The following is a 20,011-nucleotide window of genomic DNA, read 5'->3' as shown; positions in this document are numbered from 1 at the left end:
AAACCAATATTATTATAACCATAGTTATAATTTTAAGTGGGTACTGGTGAAATTCTGGTCAAATAAGGCTGAGGACTGTGGAGGGGGTATGTTGCGGGAGAACCATGTCCTTCCTCATTCAGTATGGTAGTAAAGTACCTGCGGAAAGTACCCTAAATAAACAATTTGGAATTAAGTAGGGAGCTTGTCTGAAATGTGGATTTCTGGCCTCCTCACCACTAGAGATTTTGACTTAGAGGGTCTAGGACAGGGCTCAAGAATCTCTTGGCTGTGATTCTGATTAAGGCTTCTGTTTTCTGACGGAATTAGGAGAGGAAAAGTTGTTCTGGAGAGGGGAACCAAGATGATAAACTAGAAACCAAAAACCCAGGTTGGACATTCTTATGCAGTGTAATGTAGTGGGGATAAAAGAATCGAAATATCTCAGTTTCAGCCACAACTCTGCTACTTGTAATTGCCTGACTTGGTACAAATTTTCTAGGTCAATTTTCATCTGTAAAAATGGGTACTGTTACCTGTAGTATGGATGGTGTGGGACTGTGGTTTCTAAGACCCTTTGAAGCTTACTTGCTTTGTTTATGAAGGTTTTTACAACTGTTGATATAAGGCAGTTTGTAAAATGAAATACATTAACCATGCAAACTGCTTATCATGATGATGCTATTATTCACACTTTGGGAAAATCTGATCAGAGTGCTGTCACTTTCCCCAAAGCCCGCTGCTGGAAACCAGAGAAAGCAGGCCACAAAGAAATGTGGCCCGCTAAACCTTCCCTTCAGCAAGCGAACGGGCATCAGCTGGGAATCGGAAAACTTGGCAGGATTCTGGCTGTGGCCGGCCCGGGACCGGTGGTGTGGATCTGGAGGAGGCACTTTGACTGAGCTCGGTTTTAGATTTCCAGCTCCATCTGTTACTCAACAACTCCTCCATTCCTCTTTGCTACTACCTTTCCCACATCTGCCACTATCCTTTCTACCTCTCTGATGACTTTTTCTCCGCGTTGTCACCTCTTCCCGCACTATGCGTTCCGAGCTTTCTCGTCTCAGATTTCGGTCACCCGCTCCCCTGCCACCCCTTGGGCTTCTCCCTTCTGTTGGGGGATCTCCGGCAATCCTCCCGCAACGTCTGGGCTCCTCCCCAGGATGGGGAGAGGACGCTCCCACCCCCAGCCCGGCCACGCGCTCTCGCAGCTTGGGCACTGGCCCGCACCGTGCGCCTCGGACCCCGCACCTCCTCGCGTCCCCGTGGCTCGCTGTCACCTCCTTGCCCCTCTCTCGGCATCCCGCCCTCCACCTCCGCCTTCAGATCTGAGCTCGGAGGCTCCGGAGCGCGAGCGGGTCACGGTGCCGGGTCCCTCGCCACCGGCACCTCCCTTCCCCCGAGCACACCGCCAGGGCCCCTTCCTTGACGCCCTCGGCTGCCCGAGGCTGAAGCTGCTCTTCCTCCTCGGCCGGGGATGCCCACCTCGGGCAGGAGCCGCCGCCGCCGAGTCCGGAGCCGCCGCCACCCGCGTGTGCAAGAGCGCCGCGCCCGGCCAGCGCAAACCCCCCACGGCCGGCGGCTGCCCGCCGCCGAAGCTCTCCCGTTGCAGGCTCGCCGCAGGCTGCGGGTGCCCGCAGAGCCGGTGAGCCGGCGAGCGAGCGCGAGGACGAGGAGGGTGGGCGCGCGGGTGGGCCCGGGAGGCCGACACCTCCGGGAAGCGGGGGACACGCGGCGGCGCCGGCGGCGGGACTGCAGTGCCACCTCTCTCGAGAAAGCCCACACGTCCACACGCCCGCGCGCGCACGCACGTGCACAACCTGGGCAGGGGCAACACGAGCGAGAGCCTTTGAGTGTTGCGCGCGTTTTAGCGATGGCTTCTGTCCTCAACAGCAAAATTCACCCGTCCGGGACCTGCCCGGGCTCCAAAGCGGACGGCCGCGGTGGCGCCGGCTGGAAAATGGACTGTGATCCTGAGATGCACGTGAAAATGTGCAAGAAGATTGCCCAGCTCACCAAGGTAAGGGGAGGCGCTGCGGGCCGGCCAGCTGCGTGCCCAGACGCCCGGAGCCGGGGAGGCGGTGCGGACGCGCTTCCCGGGGAGGCCCGGGCAGAATCCAGACGGAAACTTTGTCTCAGGGAACGCGTCCTAAATCTGGGTGACTTGACCTTCTGGAGGCACCGCTGTAAAGCAGCAGAGAAGGGATGTTTGCCAAGGAAACTCCCGCAGCCTGGCAGGTGGTCTGTGCTTTCCCCAGGTGGGAATGTGAAGTGTGTGTGTGTGTGTGTGTGTGTGTGTGTGTGTGTGTGTGTGTGTGTGTGTGTGTGTGTGTGTGTGTGTGTGTGTGTGTGTGTGTGTGTGTGTGTGTGTGTGTGTGTGTGTGTGTGTGTGTGTGTGTGTGTTGCCATCTCTGCTCAAGTGATCGTGCCACCGTACTTTACAGCTGGGGAGGTCACGCAGGCTCTATTTAAACACTTGGTCCATTTATTCCTTCATTCAACAAATATTTGAGTCGTTTGTTGAGTGCCAGCAGCTTGCATGGCACCGTACTAAACCTGGAAGGCAGCCCAGAGGACTTACTATCAAACTGGGTGCCGACGTGTGTAGAAGCATAAATGGGGAAGAGCATCATTCACCATATAATTATGGGATTAGAAAGGACCTTGGGAGGTCAGCCAGCCCAGCGCCCTACCTCATCCCGGAGCCCTGATTAAACCTCTCCAGCCTGTGTGTCTTTCTCATGAATACAGGCAAAAAGATGCTTCCAGTGCTCGTTGTTAACCCTCTGCAGATTCCCAGTTAGGAGCCCCTTGTCATAGGTTACCCTCTTGTGCCCTGTCCGTAGACGGAGAACATCTCTCCCTGTCTTCCATACAAGGACTCAAGTGGATGAATTTAGCTGTTTGCCTTGGGGTTTCCTTTTGGTGTCAATTAACTCCTGATCCCGTGCCTGCCAGTGGAAGGTCAGGTCCACGCTCTGTTCAGCAGTGTGTGAACCATGCTCTCTTTCCTCACTTATCTCCCTCTCACTTCCCACACTTCCCACACCCACTTTTTCTGTGGGATCACAGGCATTTCCCCCCTCACTATTTTGCCATAAGTAGTAATGCGCAGAGGCTTGGCTGCGTTGAGCACTGGCTGCCTTCTCCCACCCCTCCCAATAACTTCTCCACATTCTTTGCATATGAGACTACCTCCAAACAGTGATCTCTTTAGTCAAGGGCTGAAAAAAGGAGAATGGAGATAACCCATTGGAGGCCTTGGCATGGACAGCTGGCACAGTTGTCTAACCCACACTCATCTAAATAGTGACATCAGCCAAGAAACATATTTATTCAAGTACTTGGTAAGGCACTTGGCACAATATAAGGCATGCTCTCCATCTTCAAAGAATCTGAAATATTTTTGGAGAAACAAGGTTGGAAATATTGAGAGAAAACTAGAAGACATTACTATATCATCAATTGCTACATTGGGTACTACAAATCGTGAGTGCTATAGAAGTAAAACTGAAGGATAATTCATTATAGGCAGGAACAGTTAGGGGAGATTTTGTGGAAGAGATTATCCTTGAATTCAGTGTGAATTTACGGAGTGCCTGCTTTGTGCCAGGTGCCTTGCTGAGTATTGATGGCATAAGTATTAATAAGATGGGGCCCTTGCCTTTGTGGTATGACAAACACATAAACAGATCATTTCAATATAATATGGTAATCATTCCTCTCATTAATATTTACAATACACCTATGTGTCAAGCACTGAAGAAACAGCAGTATAGAAGGCAGACATAATTCCTGGCATGTAGTAGGCAGTGTTTCTTAAAGTATATTCTGCATTAGGTATCATGGTTGATTCTTATGTAGTTCCTCTCTTTACCGTTTGTCATGCTGATTGCTTAAATAACAAATTCTTATATTGATATGTCACCTTTCTTTTGGCTATTATTTGTATGACACATATTTTCCATATCTTCATATTTAATCTTTCTGTGAATTTTATTTTAGTTGTGCCCCTGTTAGGTGAATTTAATCCATGTGCATTTATTGTGATTACTAACATATTTGGGTTTATTCTTCCATCATATTTTGTGTTTTGCATTTACCTTCTTTCTCTTTGCTTCTTTTTTTTCCATTCCTGCCTTCTATTGGATTAGTAAAGGGATTTGTATTCTACTGCTGATATGAGAGCTTTAGACTTCTATTCCTCTCAGAATTATCTTTTATTTTTTGACATATATACTTAATTATAATTTTTCTAACAAATTTATCATGAAATTGTTTATTCCTAAAAAAAAGAGCTTTATATACCTTACCCATTTAACAGTCCTCCCCTCTCCCATGTTGTCATTGCTGCCTAGAGTTTTATTTTTATGTTTCAAATTTAAAACAATTCTTATAGTCAAAAGTTAATTAAATGTACTGGCATTTTGTCAAGTTGTCTGATCACTTTGTTTTCTTGAATCCAAAGTGTTCTTTTTGGGTGCACTTTTCTTCTGGCTGAAGTCCAACTTTTCATAGTTCTTTCTGTTCACCAGGGAGTTTGGTGGGGGAGGGAATTCTTTGTATATTTTAAAATGTCTTTATTTTGCCCTTGCTGTTGTATGATAATTTATCTGGGTATAAAATTCTAGCAAAATTATTTTTCCCATAGCACATTGGTGATAGTACTCTATTGTCTTCTGGTACCAACTGTAGCTGGTTAAAAATTCTACTACCAATCTAATTTTCATTCATTTGTAGATAATCTGCTTTTTATCTTTGATGGCATTTTAAGACTTTGGGGGGGGAGGGGTTCTTTTTTATGTTCAGCAGTTTCAGTAGAACTGTCTTGGTGTTATTTTATCTTTATCCTCTGCAAAGGTAGGAGAATACTTTCTATTGAGGTTTCTTTAATTCTTGAAAATTATCAATGATTTTCTCCTGAAATATTGTTTCCTGGCTATTGTCTCCTTCCCCTTTTCTGGAACTGCCATTGGGTGAGTGAGGAAGCTTCTCTGTCTATATCCTGAAACGTTATTTAAAAATCTTTTTGGTCTCTGAGTTGTATCCTCAATATTGTCTTCCAATCTTGTCTTCCAATTTGCCAATCTTTTAAATAATTTGTCCAGTCCAGAATTTATCCCATCTGTTAAGTTCTAGAATTTCAATAATTATATTTTCTAAGATTACTCCTCCTTTCTGTCTGATTTTGATTAATAATTTCTTGATTAATTTTTACAGCATTATAGAGACAATTTACATATCATAAAATTCACTTGTTTTAAGTGTGCACTTCAATATTTTCTAGTAAATTTACAGAGTCTAGTAAATTTAAAGACATAACCATAATACCTTTAGGACATTTCCATCACCCCAAAGAAACCCATCCCTTGTGCCCATTTGTAGTCAGTCCCTGTTCCAACCACCAGCCCTAGGCAACCATTAATCTGCTTTGTCTCTTTAAATTTGCCTCTTCTGGACATTTCATATAAATGAAATTGTACAATATGTGATCCTTTCCATCCAGCTTTTCTCATTTAGTTGCTAATCTTAGCATAATGTTTTTGAGGTTCATCCATGCTGTAGCACATAACATTAGTTATTCCTTTTTGTTGCTTATTTATTATTGTACGGATATATCATGTTTTCTTTATCCATTCACCAGGTGATAGACATTTGGGTCTCCACTTTTTGGCTATTAGGAATAATAGTGTTATGAACATTACATTCATATGCAAGTCTATGTATGCTTTTGAGTAGATACCTTGAAGTGAAATTGTTAGATTGTATGGTAAATTTATGTTTAACTATTTAGGAAACTGCCCAATTGTTTTCCAAAGTGACTCTACCATCTTACATTCTCCAGTCTACTTTTTCAGCAAAATCTTCTAGTGTATTCCCATGTACCCAATTCTCAAATCACAGTGAATTACAATTCTTTCCTTGCTCCACTACACACTCATCTTTATTTTTCCTCTTGCTGTTTCTACTCCTGACATGTCTTATCTCTAACACTGGAATCCTGGTATCTTTTAAGCCCCATTTCCTCTAAGAAAAGCCTTTGAAAAACCTCACTTTTATGATTAATAACATATTAATTGTTAATTGTGTATTAATTACTTTTTCTTATTCATCTGCTTCTCCAGCATTTTGTACAATGCCTGGCACACAGTAGATCCTCAGTAACCTTCTTAAATTTAATAAAAGTTTCCTCCCACAGATTTGGTTAATATTTCTTTTATGATACTTATATCTCTGGTATTATAGCTGATTTGTGTATCATCATGTCCCTTAAAATAATAAACTCCTCAATTTTATTAGCGATACTATATATCTGGTAGGCACTCAATATGTGGTAGTTCAGTAAATAAATATTCATTTACATAGTGATCCAGAGTCCAAGATACATGTTAAAATCACCTGGAGACCTTTTAAAAACACACCAGTTAAGAACTTGACAGCTAAATGCAATGCCTGATCCTAGACTGGATTCTATACTGGCAGGAAAAAAATATTGCAAGGAGATGATTGGGACAATTTACAAAATTGGACCATGGATGTTAGAGGAGATAAATGTATTTGTATCAGTGTTAAGGTTACTGGAGTAACCAATTATGCTATGGCTATGCAAGAAAGTATCCCATTGAAATATGTCTTACTTTTAAGGAAGTATGTTGCCTTCCTTTCAAAGTGTTTTATTTTATAATAAAATGTAGAAAAATATAGAAATAGAATAAATGATAAAGCAAATAAGATAAAATGTTTCAAAAAATAGGTGATTCTGAGTAAAGGCTATGTGGGCGTTCTTTATACTATTCTTTTTCCGTCAGTTTTTTCCTAAGTTTGAGATTATTTCTAAATAAAAAGTTAAAGACAAGCAAACAAAAAAGTGTATTAGGATTCAGGTCCTATCTTCTAAGAAGAGGAGAGAGCGGTGGCAGGCATTGGTGTTTATTTCAAAGCCCTTCAAGAGCTTCCAATGTGCAGACAGGATTGAGAACCACTGGTTTGGAGCAATCAAAGGTTTAAGCAACAAAGTGTACACAGAGGAGTTATTTGGGGGAGCAGGAAGTCCCAAGTCCATTTCCCATTAAAGCCTTTGGGAAGCTTTTAGTCTTGAAAGCATCAGACAGGTTTGCCCAGCCCTGACCCTGTGTCTGTCCTCTCTGTTTCTGTACCCTCCCAGGAATCTCCAGCTGATTTTTCCTTTTGCAGCTCTCTCCACAATTATCATCCCCAGAAGAGTTAGAATACTTCATGTCCAGGGATTCCCCAATTCCAACATTCGAGGAAAGATAGAATGTCCTGCCCCACATACAAGTCTTAACGAAAACGCTTTTATATTAAAACAAGAAAATGAGAGGGAGACCATGTGTTCTTCTCCATGAACCATCTCTCGAACTGAAGGCTGACTTTTGGGAACCCAGACCATAACCAGGAAAAGCTTATACCTGTGGCACTACCTCTCATCTATAGCAATTAGAGCAAATGTGCTCAGGAGGAAGTGAGCAGGCTTCTTAGTGCCAGAAGCTGCCAATCTCAAAATATAAGGAGTAAAATAGCCCCCATGGGACCCTCTCAGTCACCCTTGTTTTGGATCTCTGCCAGTTTGTTGGAAAACCCTGCAAGAACAAAAGCTGAATCAAAAGCCTACAACTTCTACATGTTAGTAATACCTTATGATACCTTAGCTTTGCCTACTTTGCAAAGCCTTTGACATACTTACTCATCTTTTGTGTGCACAGCAGTTCTGCATGGCAGGGAGGGAAGCACCATCTGTAATTGCGAGAAGGAGAATCTGAGATGCAGGAGGGAGTCAGCACTCTTGCCTGACATCTTATTAGTATTGCCTGTATTGACAGATTGAGGACATCCAGACCCCAGTGTTAGATGGTGATGTTTCTTCCCCATTCACCCTTGTTTCTATAGCCTCTCTCAATCATCTTGACTACTTTTTTCCCATGCGAGGGGAGTATATATCTAATTAATGAAGCTGGGAGCAGGAACTGGGCCTGAGGAGCTCTTGCCTCTTCCTCCCTTCTTTCTCATGGAGTGCTCTGCCCATAGATACACACATTCTACTCTACCAATCAATTGTACGCGGGTACGTGCAGTTCTGGAGGGATGGGAGAGCGCTGCCCTGGCCTAGCACTGTGACTGCGTGGGTAAGTATCAGGAATTCAGCTTGCCAGTGGATATATGGTATTAATCTTTTCAGTAATAGATGATATTTTGGGCTCAAAATAGCCTCATGCTTTGATTTTGTATTTCAATTAGTTCAGTGGGTAAGAGGGATTTTATTTATTGGGACTCCCTAAATACCTGACAGACAGATCTTTAGATGAGTCCAGTTTTGAAGAATTTGGTAAAATGTTATAGTAAAACTAAATCCTTCATTTGGGAAAGCATCTTAACCTGAGAGTGGGAAACTTGAATGTCAGTGTAGTATTTATCTGTAGATACGTCCACCCATGGGAAGTTCTGGAGGTCAAAGTCATCACTTCCTGCATAGTGGAACAGCCAGACCACAGGGATTGTGTCTCCCCATGTCCCAGAACCTCACTAAGGTCTAAGACACATAAGCAGAGACAGTGATACTGGATGGAGGGGGGCGGGATGTGACAGGCATAATGTAGGGGATGTAACAGAGAACAGTCCCAGAGTATAAAATCAGAAATATTAAAGAAAAAGAATTATAATTTCTACTCAATTATCTTTTAAATCAGTTTAAGTTTGATTTGTTTCTAGAAGGCTTCTTCTTACCCTTATATACGAACAAATATAAATTAAAATTACATAAGAGTAAAAACGACGACACCTGGAGAGCTAATGAACAATTTTAAACTTGGAATGTTCTTCCTCGTGATGCTTGAATGGGCTGGTATCAGCTAAAATGCCATCTCTTCAGAGAGCCCTTTTCTGACTTTCCAATCCAAAAAGGCCAACTTTCTTAATCTGTAGTTGGGGAGAAAATGTCCTCTTGGTGGTAGGTTGTGAGGCTTCATTAAGGAAGGTAAGTAAAGCATTAGTTAGCACCCAGTGCCAAGCGGATCTTAAGCTTGACAGATGATCATTTCCCTTCCCTCCCTTAACTGGAAGAACTGCAGAGGGTCAAGGACAGCTGCCCAGTTGTCAAACCAGTAACCTGGAGCTAAACCAGTCCTTTTCTGGGACTGAGAGTCCAAGGCAGTGTCGCAAGGCAGTAGGAATGACACCTGTTGCCACAGGAGTCCTCAGCAACAGGCTGCCAGTTGAACCCTGTGTTTTCACAGCTCGAAGGTGTGGACGTTTTATTGCACCCACTGACTTCCTTTGCTTCTCTGAAAATGTCCTCCTGCTTGCAGGAGCTTGTTTGGGGACAGATGTTTAGTAGTTCCATACCAGTTTGAAAACTGCAGATTTATTTTAACAAGCCCTCTCTATTGGAATCTTTTAATTTAACAATGTGATTCAGAGTGAAAAGACAGCTCTCTCTCACTAATCTTTGGGCCATACCATTAAACAGTATAAGTGCACCTTAACTTGAGTATTTTTGAACCCTACTAAAATGCCTTGACTTTTGCCTAACAATTCTGGTCTCTCCACTCCCCCCCCCCCCAGTCTTCCCCTATCCTTTCTTGACGCAGCAGCCAGAGTGATCTTCAAACTAAATCAAACCCTTATATTGGTGGGAATATAAAATGGTGCAGCTGCTTTGGAAAATAGTCTGGCAGTTCCTCAAATGGTTGTGCAGAGAGTTATTATATGATCCAGTAATTCTACTCCTAGGTATATATATACCCAAGAGAAATGAAAACATATGTTCACACAAAAAATTGTACATGGATGTTCATAGAAACATTATTTATAATAGACAAAAAGTGGAAACAAACTAAGTGTCCATCAATGGAAAAATGGAAAAATAAGATACTGTACAAAATACAGTGGCGGGGAGGGAGTAGTGGCTAAGGGATACAGACTTTCTTTTTGGAGTAATGAGAATATTCTAAAGTTGATTATGGTGATGGTTGCACAATTCTGAGTATACTGAAAGCCATTGAATTATACACTTTACAGATGAATTGCCTGGTGTAAGAATTATATTTCAATAAAGCTGTTAAAATTTAAAAAAGCAAAAACTGAATCGTGTCTGTCTCCTGTAGAAACCTAGCTCTGAAGCTAGTCCTGGTGACTTTACCGCATAACAAGTAGCGAATCAGCCCACTTTCATTCTCCATTTCCACCTCCACGCTAGCCCAAACCTCCTTCCCCTCTGGCCCCAACTCCTGCTGTGGCCTCCTGACTGGCCTTGTGGTCCACTCTTCCCCTCTCACAGAGTGGCAGGAATGATCTTTTAAATATAAACCCGAACGTGTCATTCTTCTGTTTAAAACCCACCAATGGCTTCCCTTGGAATGAAATTTTAATTCCATTTTCACTTGGAATAAAATTTGGTCACCTGTAATAAATTCTTTATCATGCTCACTTGAGGTGGCTCCTGACCACCTCTCAGTGCTATTTCCCCTGCAACACCAGTGCTCTTTCAGGCCTTCAGATATGCCAGGCTTGTGCCTGCTCAGAGCCTTTGTCCTCTTGGTTTCCTCTGCCTGGTCCTGGCTGGGCTGACTTAGCTCCCTAACCAGACTAGCGCTGCTACCCCACCCTCTCTCAGAGACCACCTCAGCTCTATCTGCTAGTTCCATTTTTCCTGTATCTGTTTATTGTCTGAAGGCAGGGATTTTCCTCTGCTCTGTTCTCCCCTATATCTCCAGTACCTAGAACAGTGCCTCAATAGTGATAGGCACCTATCAATTATTTGTTGATGGACTAAACGGACAAAATTCTTCTGAACTTCCCATTGCTCTTAGGATAAAATATCAACTTTTAACCACGACCTATGATCATCTTATGGGGGAGGTCCTGTTTGAGGTTCTGGTCCACACGAGGCCAGACCTCAGGAGGTACTAGCATTTCATTTCTAGTTTTCTGAGTGCAGTGAAAAACTGGCCATCCCTGACAAATAAGTGGTCTTCCCTATTCCCTCCCAGGCAAATATCTGGCTTAGTCACTCCCAACCCTTGACCACAATGACAGGGTCTATCCAGACTTGGTGTCTCCATTTGGTCAGATCCAAATTCCTTCAGGAACCAGAATTATAAGGCAAAACAAACAAACAAAAGAAACAATAGGAAATCAATCACATACAGAAAACACCCACTTTAGAAAAATCAAAGCTACAGATGAGCAAAAAGAAAAAGATTTTAAAGTACCCCCAAACCTGTAAGTATAGTGATATAATAACTGTTAACATTTATGCATATCCTATAGATGATTTCCCCAACAGAGACATATATTTTTGTAAAAGAGCTGTATTACATATAATACAACTATCATGTAACCTGTTTGTTTGTTTTCCTCTTCACAATAAATCTTAAACTCTCCAACACAGTTTTTAATGGTTGTATTAGTATTCCATTGTATGGAGATTGCATAATTTGACTTCATTCATTAAAGAAACATTGACTGAGCCAGTGTTATATGTCAGGTAAAATCCCTTATCTCACGGACCTTACAGGCAAGCGAAGTAGAAAGAGTGTGAACAAACACATTAGAAGCCCTCTTATTCAATGTCATTTGAACCTTTTGAATAATTGAAAAATAAAAACCATAAAAAAAACCTACTGCATACATCACAAAATATTTTTTAAATTTTAAACAGGAGTCAGCAAACTATGACCCATAGGCCAAATCTGGCCCACTGGCCATTTTTGTATGACTTGCAAGTGAAGAATGATTTTTACTTTTTTAAATGCTTGAAAAAAAATCAAAAGAAAAGTATTTTGTGACGTGAAAATTTCACAAAATTAAATTTAGTGTCCATATGTAAGGTTTTATTGGAGCACGGCCATGCCCGTTTGTTTGCAAATTTTCTAGGATAGCTAAAATTTGTGCCAAAATGGCAGATTTGAATAGTTGTGAAAGACTGACTAAAGCCTAGAATAATTACTACCTGGTCCTTTTCAGAAAGTGTTGCGGACACCTAACGTAAAACATGTAAATGAATGCTCATTCACTAATCTTTTAATGTGAGGCTCAGTTATAATTTTTTAGGAATACAATCACAGTGCTGATTGGCACTCTATTTGTCTTGTAGAAACTACACCCATCATTAGGGTGATCTTTTAATTTATCATCCAAACTGGGACACTTCTGAGAATGAAAGGATGCACTAAACCAGACAGGGCAACGAAACATCAGGTGTAAACGGGGACTGTTTCTGCCTTACTCGAATGTAAGGTCCCCTACCCATAATGCATCTGTATTTTTTTCCCATTTTGGTATCTTTCAAGTGGAGAATGAGACAATAAAACTCATATTTCTCAGTCATTTTTACTTGTCTGGCACCTAATTTGATACAAGGGTTTTTTTTTTTCAGCAACTTGTATTTATTGAGTCTTTCCAAAGCATTCAACATAATTTTCACACGAACAACTGTTTTTTACATTCATATATAATTGACTTAATATGGTGTTGAATTACATAATTACAATAACAGATACAACTGGTATAAACAGGTGACAGAGTGAGTGGAGAAAGGATAAAGACTATCAATTTATCCACATGTTGCTTGAATGGAGACTGGTTGAAAGAACTTCTACTGTTTTTATTCAAAAAATTGAATTACAATTTTGATATGCTACTAAGAAAGAACTGTTAAAACTTTGAACAATCTGAGGGATCAAGGACATTTTCTTGAGAGAGTCCCTCATTATTGACCATTTGGGTTGATTCCAGTTTGTCATTATTGTAATCAATATTGTGGTGGACCCTCTTTTGACTCTAACCCTGCACACTTGCTAGATTGTTTCCTTGAGATAGATTCCTGAGCAGAACTTACCTTTGTTACAGATAGAGTCCCATGAAAGAATATCAGGAAAACTGGAAGAGAGCAGCCTAGAGAGAGAAATATTTAGTGACTACTTAAACACAATCCGATAGACGTGATGTACTGAGATACTAACTTGTTAACTACAAAGCCTGCCATTTTAAAAGGCATTACAGTTCTCTTCTCTCCCAATCCGAACTCTGGAGCAGTTCTGCAGGAACAACACTCACAGTTACAAAGGCGATGGCATAATTACTTTCAACCTATGTTGACAAAATCACAGCTTAGTCTTTCAGTTCACATTCTGACTGTTTAATGGACCTGTTTGAAGTTACTCACTATATTCTGAGCCTCCAGGGAAAGAGAATGTACCTGGAAAGTGCTCCCAGGTTGCACAAGGTATCAGAGAAACAAGAGCCAATAGCGCACCAGCAGTTCTCTCAGGGACAAGACACTGTCCCTGGTCTCCTGAGTAATTATTTAGATTTTTAGTCAGTGGAACCTTTGGGACATGAAGCAGAAAGACTTACTTGTGAATCTTTGATGTCATCATCAGGAATACTGTTGCTCCCAATCTTCTGAGGCAGAATGAGAATTAAGCAGGTTTTCCTAGAATGACATGCCCCTGCCTGCTAAATCCTGAACACCATAATAGCTTTACCCCTTGCACTTCAGGCTCTTGTTTTGATCTAATTCAAGCCCAGTCTTTTACTTCTTCGTGCTAATTGTGCACTTGGTGGATGCTGTCTTCTCTTGATACTAGCTGTGGATGACCATGAAATGGCTCCCCAAAAATATCCATGTTAAATCTCTAGAACTTGTGAATGCTACATTACTTGAAAAAGGGGTCTTTTCGTGTGTGATTAAGTTAATCATTGAAATGAAATGGTTTTATATTATCTTGGTGGGCCCTAAATCCAATGACAATTGTCCTTATAAGAGAAAAGCAGAGTGAGATTCAAGACAGAAGATGAGAAGACAGAAGAGAAGGCCATGTGAAGACAGAGGCAGAAACTGGAGCAATGCAGCCACAAGCCAAGGAAAGCCTGGAGCCACCAAAAGCTGGAAGAGGTAAAGAACAGATTGTCCCCATAATCCTCAGAAAGGAGCAGGTCCTGCAGTCACCTTGATTTTGCACTTCTGGCCTCCAGAAGAGAAAGAAGGTCTGTTAAAACACCAGGTTTGTAGTGATGTTATGGCAGCCACGGAAAACCAATATACTCACTTTCTGTCACAGTATCCTTTACACTATGATCGACGGCTTCATCCTTCTTGGAAACCTACTGAGGTTCTCTCCTCTGATAATTGTCGGAATCAATCAGGGAGCATTTTTTAATAATAATAATTAAAAAATCAGACCAGTGCATCAAAATCTTCTGGTGGAGGTCAGGCAACTAGGCATCTTTAAAACTCCACTGGTAAGTGTGTCCCGCAGCCTGACTCTATAAAACCATTGCAACTGTTCCTTGGCCTCTTGCCTGATCTTGATCTTACCCTGGCTGATAGCAGAGAGATTGTACATTTACTAGAAGGTCTTTAGGCCAGAGCTTCTCAAATGTTAATGTTAAACGCAAATGGACGGGCCCCATCTACAGCATTTCTCATTCAGTAGGTCAAGGACAAGGCCTGAGAATTTGCATTTTAAACTAGCTCCCAGGTCATGTTGCTGACTAGTTTGACTAGCAAGTCTTTAGGATGATTGGAGCTTTTTATTTTTGCTTTCCTCATCTTTGAACTTCCAACAATTTTTAGCATACTGCCCTGCTCTCGATACTATTCAATAATATGAGTTAGGTTACTTTGAACTGTTAAACCCTTGAGGACAAGGACCATATATTATTTCTTTTTTATATCTTTAGCATCCCCATTAATGCCAGGACAGAGGATGAGACAGATTAAAGGGCAGGTGCAAGGAAAATTCCCGTCTATAAGGAATGCTATGGGTGAAAACACATCACTGGAAATACTGAGAGATGCAAAAATGACAGAACTCCTTCAGTGAGCCATCTGGATTCGAGGTGATTTGGAAGGGCCTTGTGGAGTAATAAGAGATGATCAATAAAATACTTTGTGAATAATGACACCTCTGCTTAACCACAGGCTTCTGCTTTACTGGGTAAATATGCAGGTTTGGGGCCTGTTGGGAAAATAGAATAGTTTTGTTGGGGACCTCACCTCGGGTCCTACTGGGTGTGGTTTAGCACATCTATTATAAGCAAATTGTGTGTGTGTGTGTGGAGTTAGTGCACATGTGTGCCAATGTATCTTTTTAGTTTTGTTGCTATTCTTGTGTTCTTCTTCTTCAGAGAGAAAGAGGGAGAAGGAGGGGGGGAGAGAGAGAGAGAGAGAGAGAGGAGTTGTAGTGAAGCAGGCAGGTGGGCAGGTGTCAGCCTTGGGTGTCCGCCCAGCACAGCCATGTTTTCCAACCTATGGCTCCAAGGACCTTTTGGCTGCTTACCTAGCTCATAGACCTGCGTGAAGGGGTCTGGTGACCCAACCTGGCATGTGTGGGGTCTGGGAACCCAGCTTGGCAAGTGAAGGGTTTTTGACCCAGTCTGTGAATGGGCTTGAGGGGTCTGGGAGCTCCAGACCCAAACCTAGCTCAACAATTAGCCCAGTTGGTGCAGGATTACCAGCAGGTAAAAGAGCCCGACAACTGGTGTAGCGTGGTCCTCTAGCTTTACAATTGGCCTTACGAACAGGATTGAGAGGTAGACAATTGGCACTGTGAGGATTCCAGGTCTTAGCCTAGCCAGACAGGGCCAGAGCTGAATCACTCCAGGCAGTAGAAGGAAGATTCCTCTCTCCCCTCCACAATTCTTCTCCATGTTGCCTCATGTTGTGTTCAGTCTCTTAAAAAGGCATTGACCAAATGCAGGTTTTGAAAGAAAGTGAGCCGAGATGCTGGGTACCATTCAAGCTTTACTGAAGAAAGAATTCTGCCAGGCTGTACTCAAAATGAAGGACAGCCTGGGACTGACCTGAAAATGGGGGACAGCACCAGGTGTCGGGGTGGTAGAGCTTATATTGGTATGTTGGCACCAAAAGCTGGGTGATGTGATTCCGGGGTGGGGATTGAGTTAGGTCATGGGAATGGAGAGTTCTGCACATGCAGAAATGCCGAAAGTTTCATTTTCTCTGAAACCATGAGGCTTCTTGTAAAAGAGAACAGGGAAGGGGAGGGGAGGAGGTGGATGGTGCCATTTTATACTTGGGCTTGTCTAAAATGGCGCTGGTTATGTTGCAGATCTATTAGGTTTGAAAGAATGACAGATGTTAGCCCGCTTAGTTTACCCCTATGTCTAGTTTTACACTCTGCTGATGATTTTGCTGTGATTAGAAATATTTGTGGGTGATGGCAGAGTAAAAAGCATGCAGACAGGTGTTGGGGTGGGGAGCATGAGGAGGGAGAACTTTGCATTTTGAAGACAAAGTTTGTCTTGATCAGGGTTTTGGTAAGGCCAAACTAGTTCCAAGAAAGTTAAAGAGTAGCTGTTTCTGTTTTTTGGTCTTTTTCCTGCCCTTGAGAAAGCATGCCCCTCAGACATCTGCTATTCCTTGCACTTGCAAGCTCATTAATGGCATTTTCCCAGAGACCCAGAAATAGCAAATTCCATTAAAAGGATTATCATTAAATACAATACAGCTCTTTATGTAGGAGAAGGATGGCCTCTGAATAGGAGTCCATTAGGGCTGTGGGCTGGAAAAAATGGGTCAGCTTTCTTTTACAAGAGAAATTAATACAGCAGGCAAGAGACAGCGATACTGCCCACATTCATCTTGCAAAGCTGTTCCTCTTCATGCTGCCAAAGTGTGCCTGTCCAGACTTGCTATTCCTGTCCTCAGCCCCCTGGAGCAGGGCCCATTTGTCCCAAGGAAGCCTATCAAATTATCTAGGGACAGCCTAAATAAATATGAGGGAGAAGATTAGAACTGAGTATAGGGCTCAGTGTGCGTGTGTGTGTGTGTGTGTGTCTGTGCACATGCGCATGTGTGCTCTGAATGTAACCTGAGCCAGGCCTCAGGAAAGCAAAGCTAGTCAGTAACTCATTTGCTGAACTCTCTCCCCTTTGGTGGGTCCTAGCATCAATTCCATGACAGGTGGCTCATTGCCTAGTCCATGAGGTGCTGTCTCCAGAAAGTGCCAATATAGAAGACTGACCAGTGCAGTCTCCTTGTTATGACTTAGGCCAGCAGAAGCACCGGGCCTGGTGAGACCTTGGTAGCTGGGGTTGACAAGTATGGGAAAAATGAGCACTGAACAAAATGGGAGCTGGGAAATGAACATCCCATTGAAAGTAGGTAGGGATGCAGTGTCCGAAGAACATAGAAAGCACCAGGAGTGAGTCAGGAGTGGGAGTGTCTCCAGTGGGAGAGCTGTTCGGCTGTGTGGGTCAGGACAGTGAGGGGTTCCAGAAGACAGAATGGTTCAGAAGTCAGGGGAGGCGGCAGTTGAAAGTAGGTACTCTGCCCAAATTCAGCAATATCCCCTACAAGCAGGATACAGATGAGGAGACCCAACTCTACATTAGAAGGGGGTTGGCAGAGTGCCAGGTTCTTAGCAAACACCATGGACAATTTAAGAAGCTTGTGAGACATTCAAGGAGATGTCTTGTAGGCAGTCTGATGTATATTTATGTTAGTTTAGATGTTTGCATTATTGGTCATTAAATATTCATTCATTCCTATCCCCCTCTCTAGCCCCATGACCAGAGATTACTTCCTTGTCCCATTGATGATGGGCTTCTCTTTGAGACTTGCCTTGATCTATAGAATGTTAAAGGATGTGAACACAGGCAGAGGCCTTAGATGTGCTGGTGTGGTTTGGTGACTGCCATGAGAACAGCATGCATTGGGTGGCCACTGGTCTGTGGTCTGGCCCTAACAGAGTCAGACCTGAATCCAAGTCACAGCATGACACCAAGCCCAGATCATCTGAAGTCTGAAGCTTAGAGCAGATCCATTCAGCTGAGCTCAACCTAGATCAGCTTATCCGTTGTTAACTTACACGAGAATAAATGCTGCTTATTGTCAGTCATTGAGTTTTGGTGATATTTTGTTATGGGGCATTCTTGTGGGCAGCTGCTGTCTAATACAGTAGGCCTGGAGCTCAGAAAACATGTCTAGACTAGAGATACCGACTTGGGAATTATCAGCTCATAGGGGATAGTTTATTTGTTTATTTACTCATTCACTCAGCAAATATTTAGTACAAGCTTATTCTGTGCTGGGTACTTCTATTCATTGGTGTGGAGGAGACTGTCCAAGATCCTTGAAATGGATCTCTTGGCAGCTTTCCTAGAGAGAATTTGCAGAGTGAGAAAAGAAGCTATAAAAGAAAAGAACCTTGGAGGTTTCTAGCTTATGAAAGAAAGACTGAAAAAGCCCTCAGAGAGGTAACAGGAGGCTCAGCTGAAGGTGTGCATTAGCGGTTTCTGTTGCTTATAACAGAGTATGTGAAACTAGGTAGTTTATAAAGAAATAAAATTTATTTCTGGGGATCCTAAGATGGCGGTGGCTGCGGCGGTTGGCGCGGAGTAGCTGAGGTGGAAAAGGCGGCCACTGGGCCTTAGGCAGCCGGGAAACTTGTGGACCTTCCTCTTGCCGTCTCTTAAGGGAGGAACAATGCTGGTGGCCGGTCATGGGGGCTGACCGCCACTTTGCCCTTGGCAGGAGAGGCTGCCTTGTTTACAGGCAACAGCTTTGAAGTATGGAGCAGGAAAAGAACTGTTTCTGAGCTGCAAAAGCGAGTCTCTAAACAGGGAACACGGCGCCGGCCTGCTGTTGATGCTGCCAGGACCCCGGAGGCCGGGGCCGCGCTGAAGGTGGCCAGCTGCCGTATTCAGGATTCGAGGTTTCAGGCCGGCATAAAAGAAGATTCTTGGGAGTGCCCGAGCCACACCGCGGGACTGATAGAGCAGCCTGAGGGGGCGGTGGCCGAGGATGGGGACCGCGACGATGCAGAGGCAGAGAGGGAGCTGCCCGATCCGGCACAGCCCCATGAGTGACCCTCAGCCCAGCCCTGCTCCGGAGGCAGACGCCCGCCCGACTTCTGCCTGCCCCACCGGGCCACTCACCGGCCCCAGGGCTGCCTCCATTTTCTCAGGTGGTGGTGACTCTGGCCGGGCTTGGCCAAGCCTGTCCTCCTTGCCCGGCTCGGCTCCTCACTGAACCTTCCCACTTGCTTGCCCCGGCGCGGGGCTTCCCGGGGCCTCCCATCCCACTCCCTCTGCAGTTCTCTGGTGGGGCTGGTGGCTGGGGCATCCCCAGTCAGCGTCGGGAGGGCAAGAAAGTACGGGCTGGGCCAACTGTCACTCCACCGCACCCTGGGCTCCGGCCCCCGGTAAACTTCCTGTTACCGGGAGGCAGAAACCATCTCAGCGGCCACCAGTTCAGAAAAACGCCTAACTGATTTCTGGTTAGGAATAGTGTGGTCGGAGAGTTCCCGAGTTCGCTTGAACGTGCTGGAGAGCTGACTGCGGGCGGGCACCGAAGTTGGTCCGCGCCGGGGGGCATTCAAAGGTGAACCGTGTGCTGTGGGCTCCTCCCCCGAGGAGCTCATGCTCTGGTATGGGAGATAAGACAAGTACACAAATAACCGCGATACCAGGAGGAAGGTGATAAGTCCCGAGAAAGATCTACACAGTGCTACAAAGGCACCCAGAGCGACCGGTCGTCTGCGCATAGCAGAAACCTGGTCGACTCCCTGGGCGAGGTGGTGCTGAGCAGGGTCTTGAAGGCCCAGCTGATAGATGAGGGTTGCAGAAGACACGTCCGAGCCCAGCCCAGTGCGCACAGAGGGGGGAGATGTCCGGTTAGGGAGGTGGAGACTCAAAAAAACCATACACCCTGTGGGGTTGCCACTGCACGATCCAATAGCCCAGGCCAGAGCACACGGAACAGGGAGAAGTCCTGCACGGGAAGTGAAAGCTCAGCAGAGACCACACACCCTGTGGTACCACCCTGTGATCCAGCAGCCCGGCAGAGTCCAAGCTGACCAGAAAGATGGCTCCCCGGAGAGGCCCAAGACCCGAGGCAACCACACACACAAGGCACTAGAGGCCAACTGAGCAGGCATGGAGGTAGCCATACCAAATAGGCAACCACAGCAACATCGTAGTTAGTCAATAGTCTCAAAACGGTGGACTGTGAAACCCCCTGCCACAATGAATAAACATTAAAAAAAGG

The 20,011-nt window shown here is 44.1% G+C and overlaps 1 protein-coding gene across 1 annotated transcript in view; it reads left to right on the top strand.

Moving 5' to 3' along the window:
- The first annotated feature begins 1,852 nt into the window (after positions 1-1,852).
- Positions 1,853-20,011, top strand: part of FAM184B (family with sequence similarity 184 member B) — a 143,044-nt gene continuing 124,885 nt past the window's right edge. Inside the window, 1 exon segment of the mRNA XM_063108847.1 lies at positions 1,853-1,999. Within this exon segment, the coding sequence (XP_062964917.1) occupies positions 1,853-1,999 (147 nt within the window).

This window comes from Cynocephalus volans, chromosome 9, assembly GCF_027409185.1.
Source record: "Cynocephalus volans isolate mCynVol1 chromosome 9, mCynVol1.pri, whole genome shotgun sequence".
Classification (NCBI taxonomy): domain Eukaryota; kingdom Metazoa; phylum Chordata; class Mammalia; order Dermoptera; family Cynocephalidae; genus Cynocephalus; species Cynocephalus volans.
This window is presented reverse-complemented; position numbering and strand designations above follow the sequence as displayed.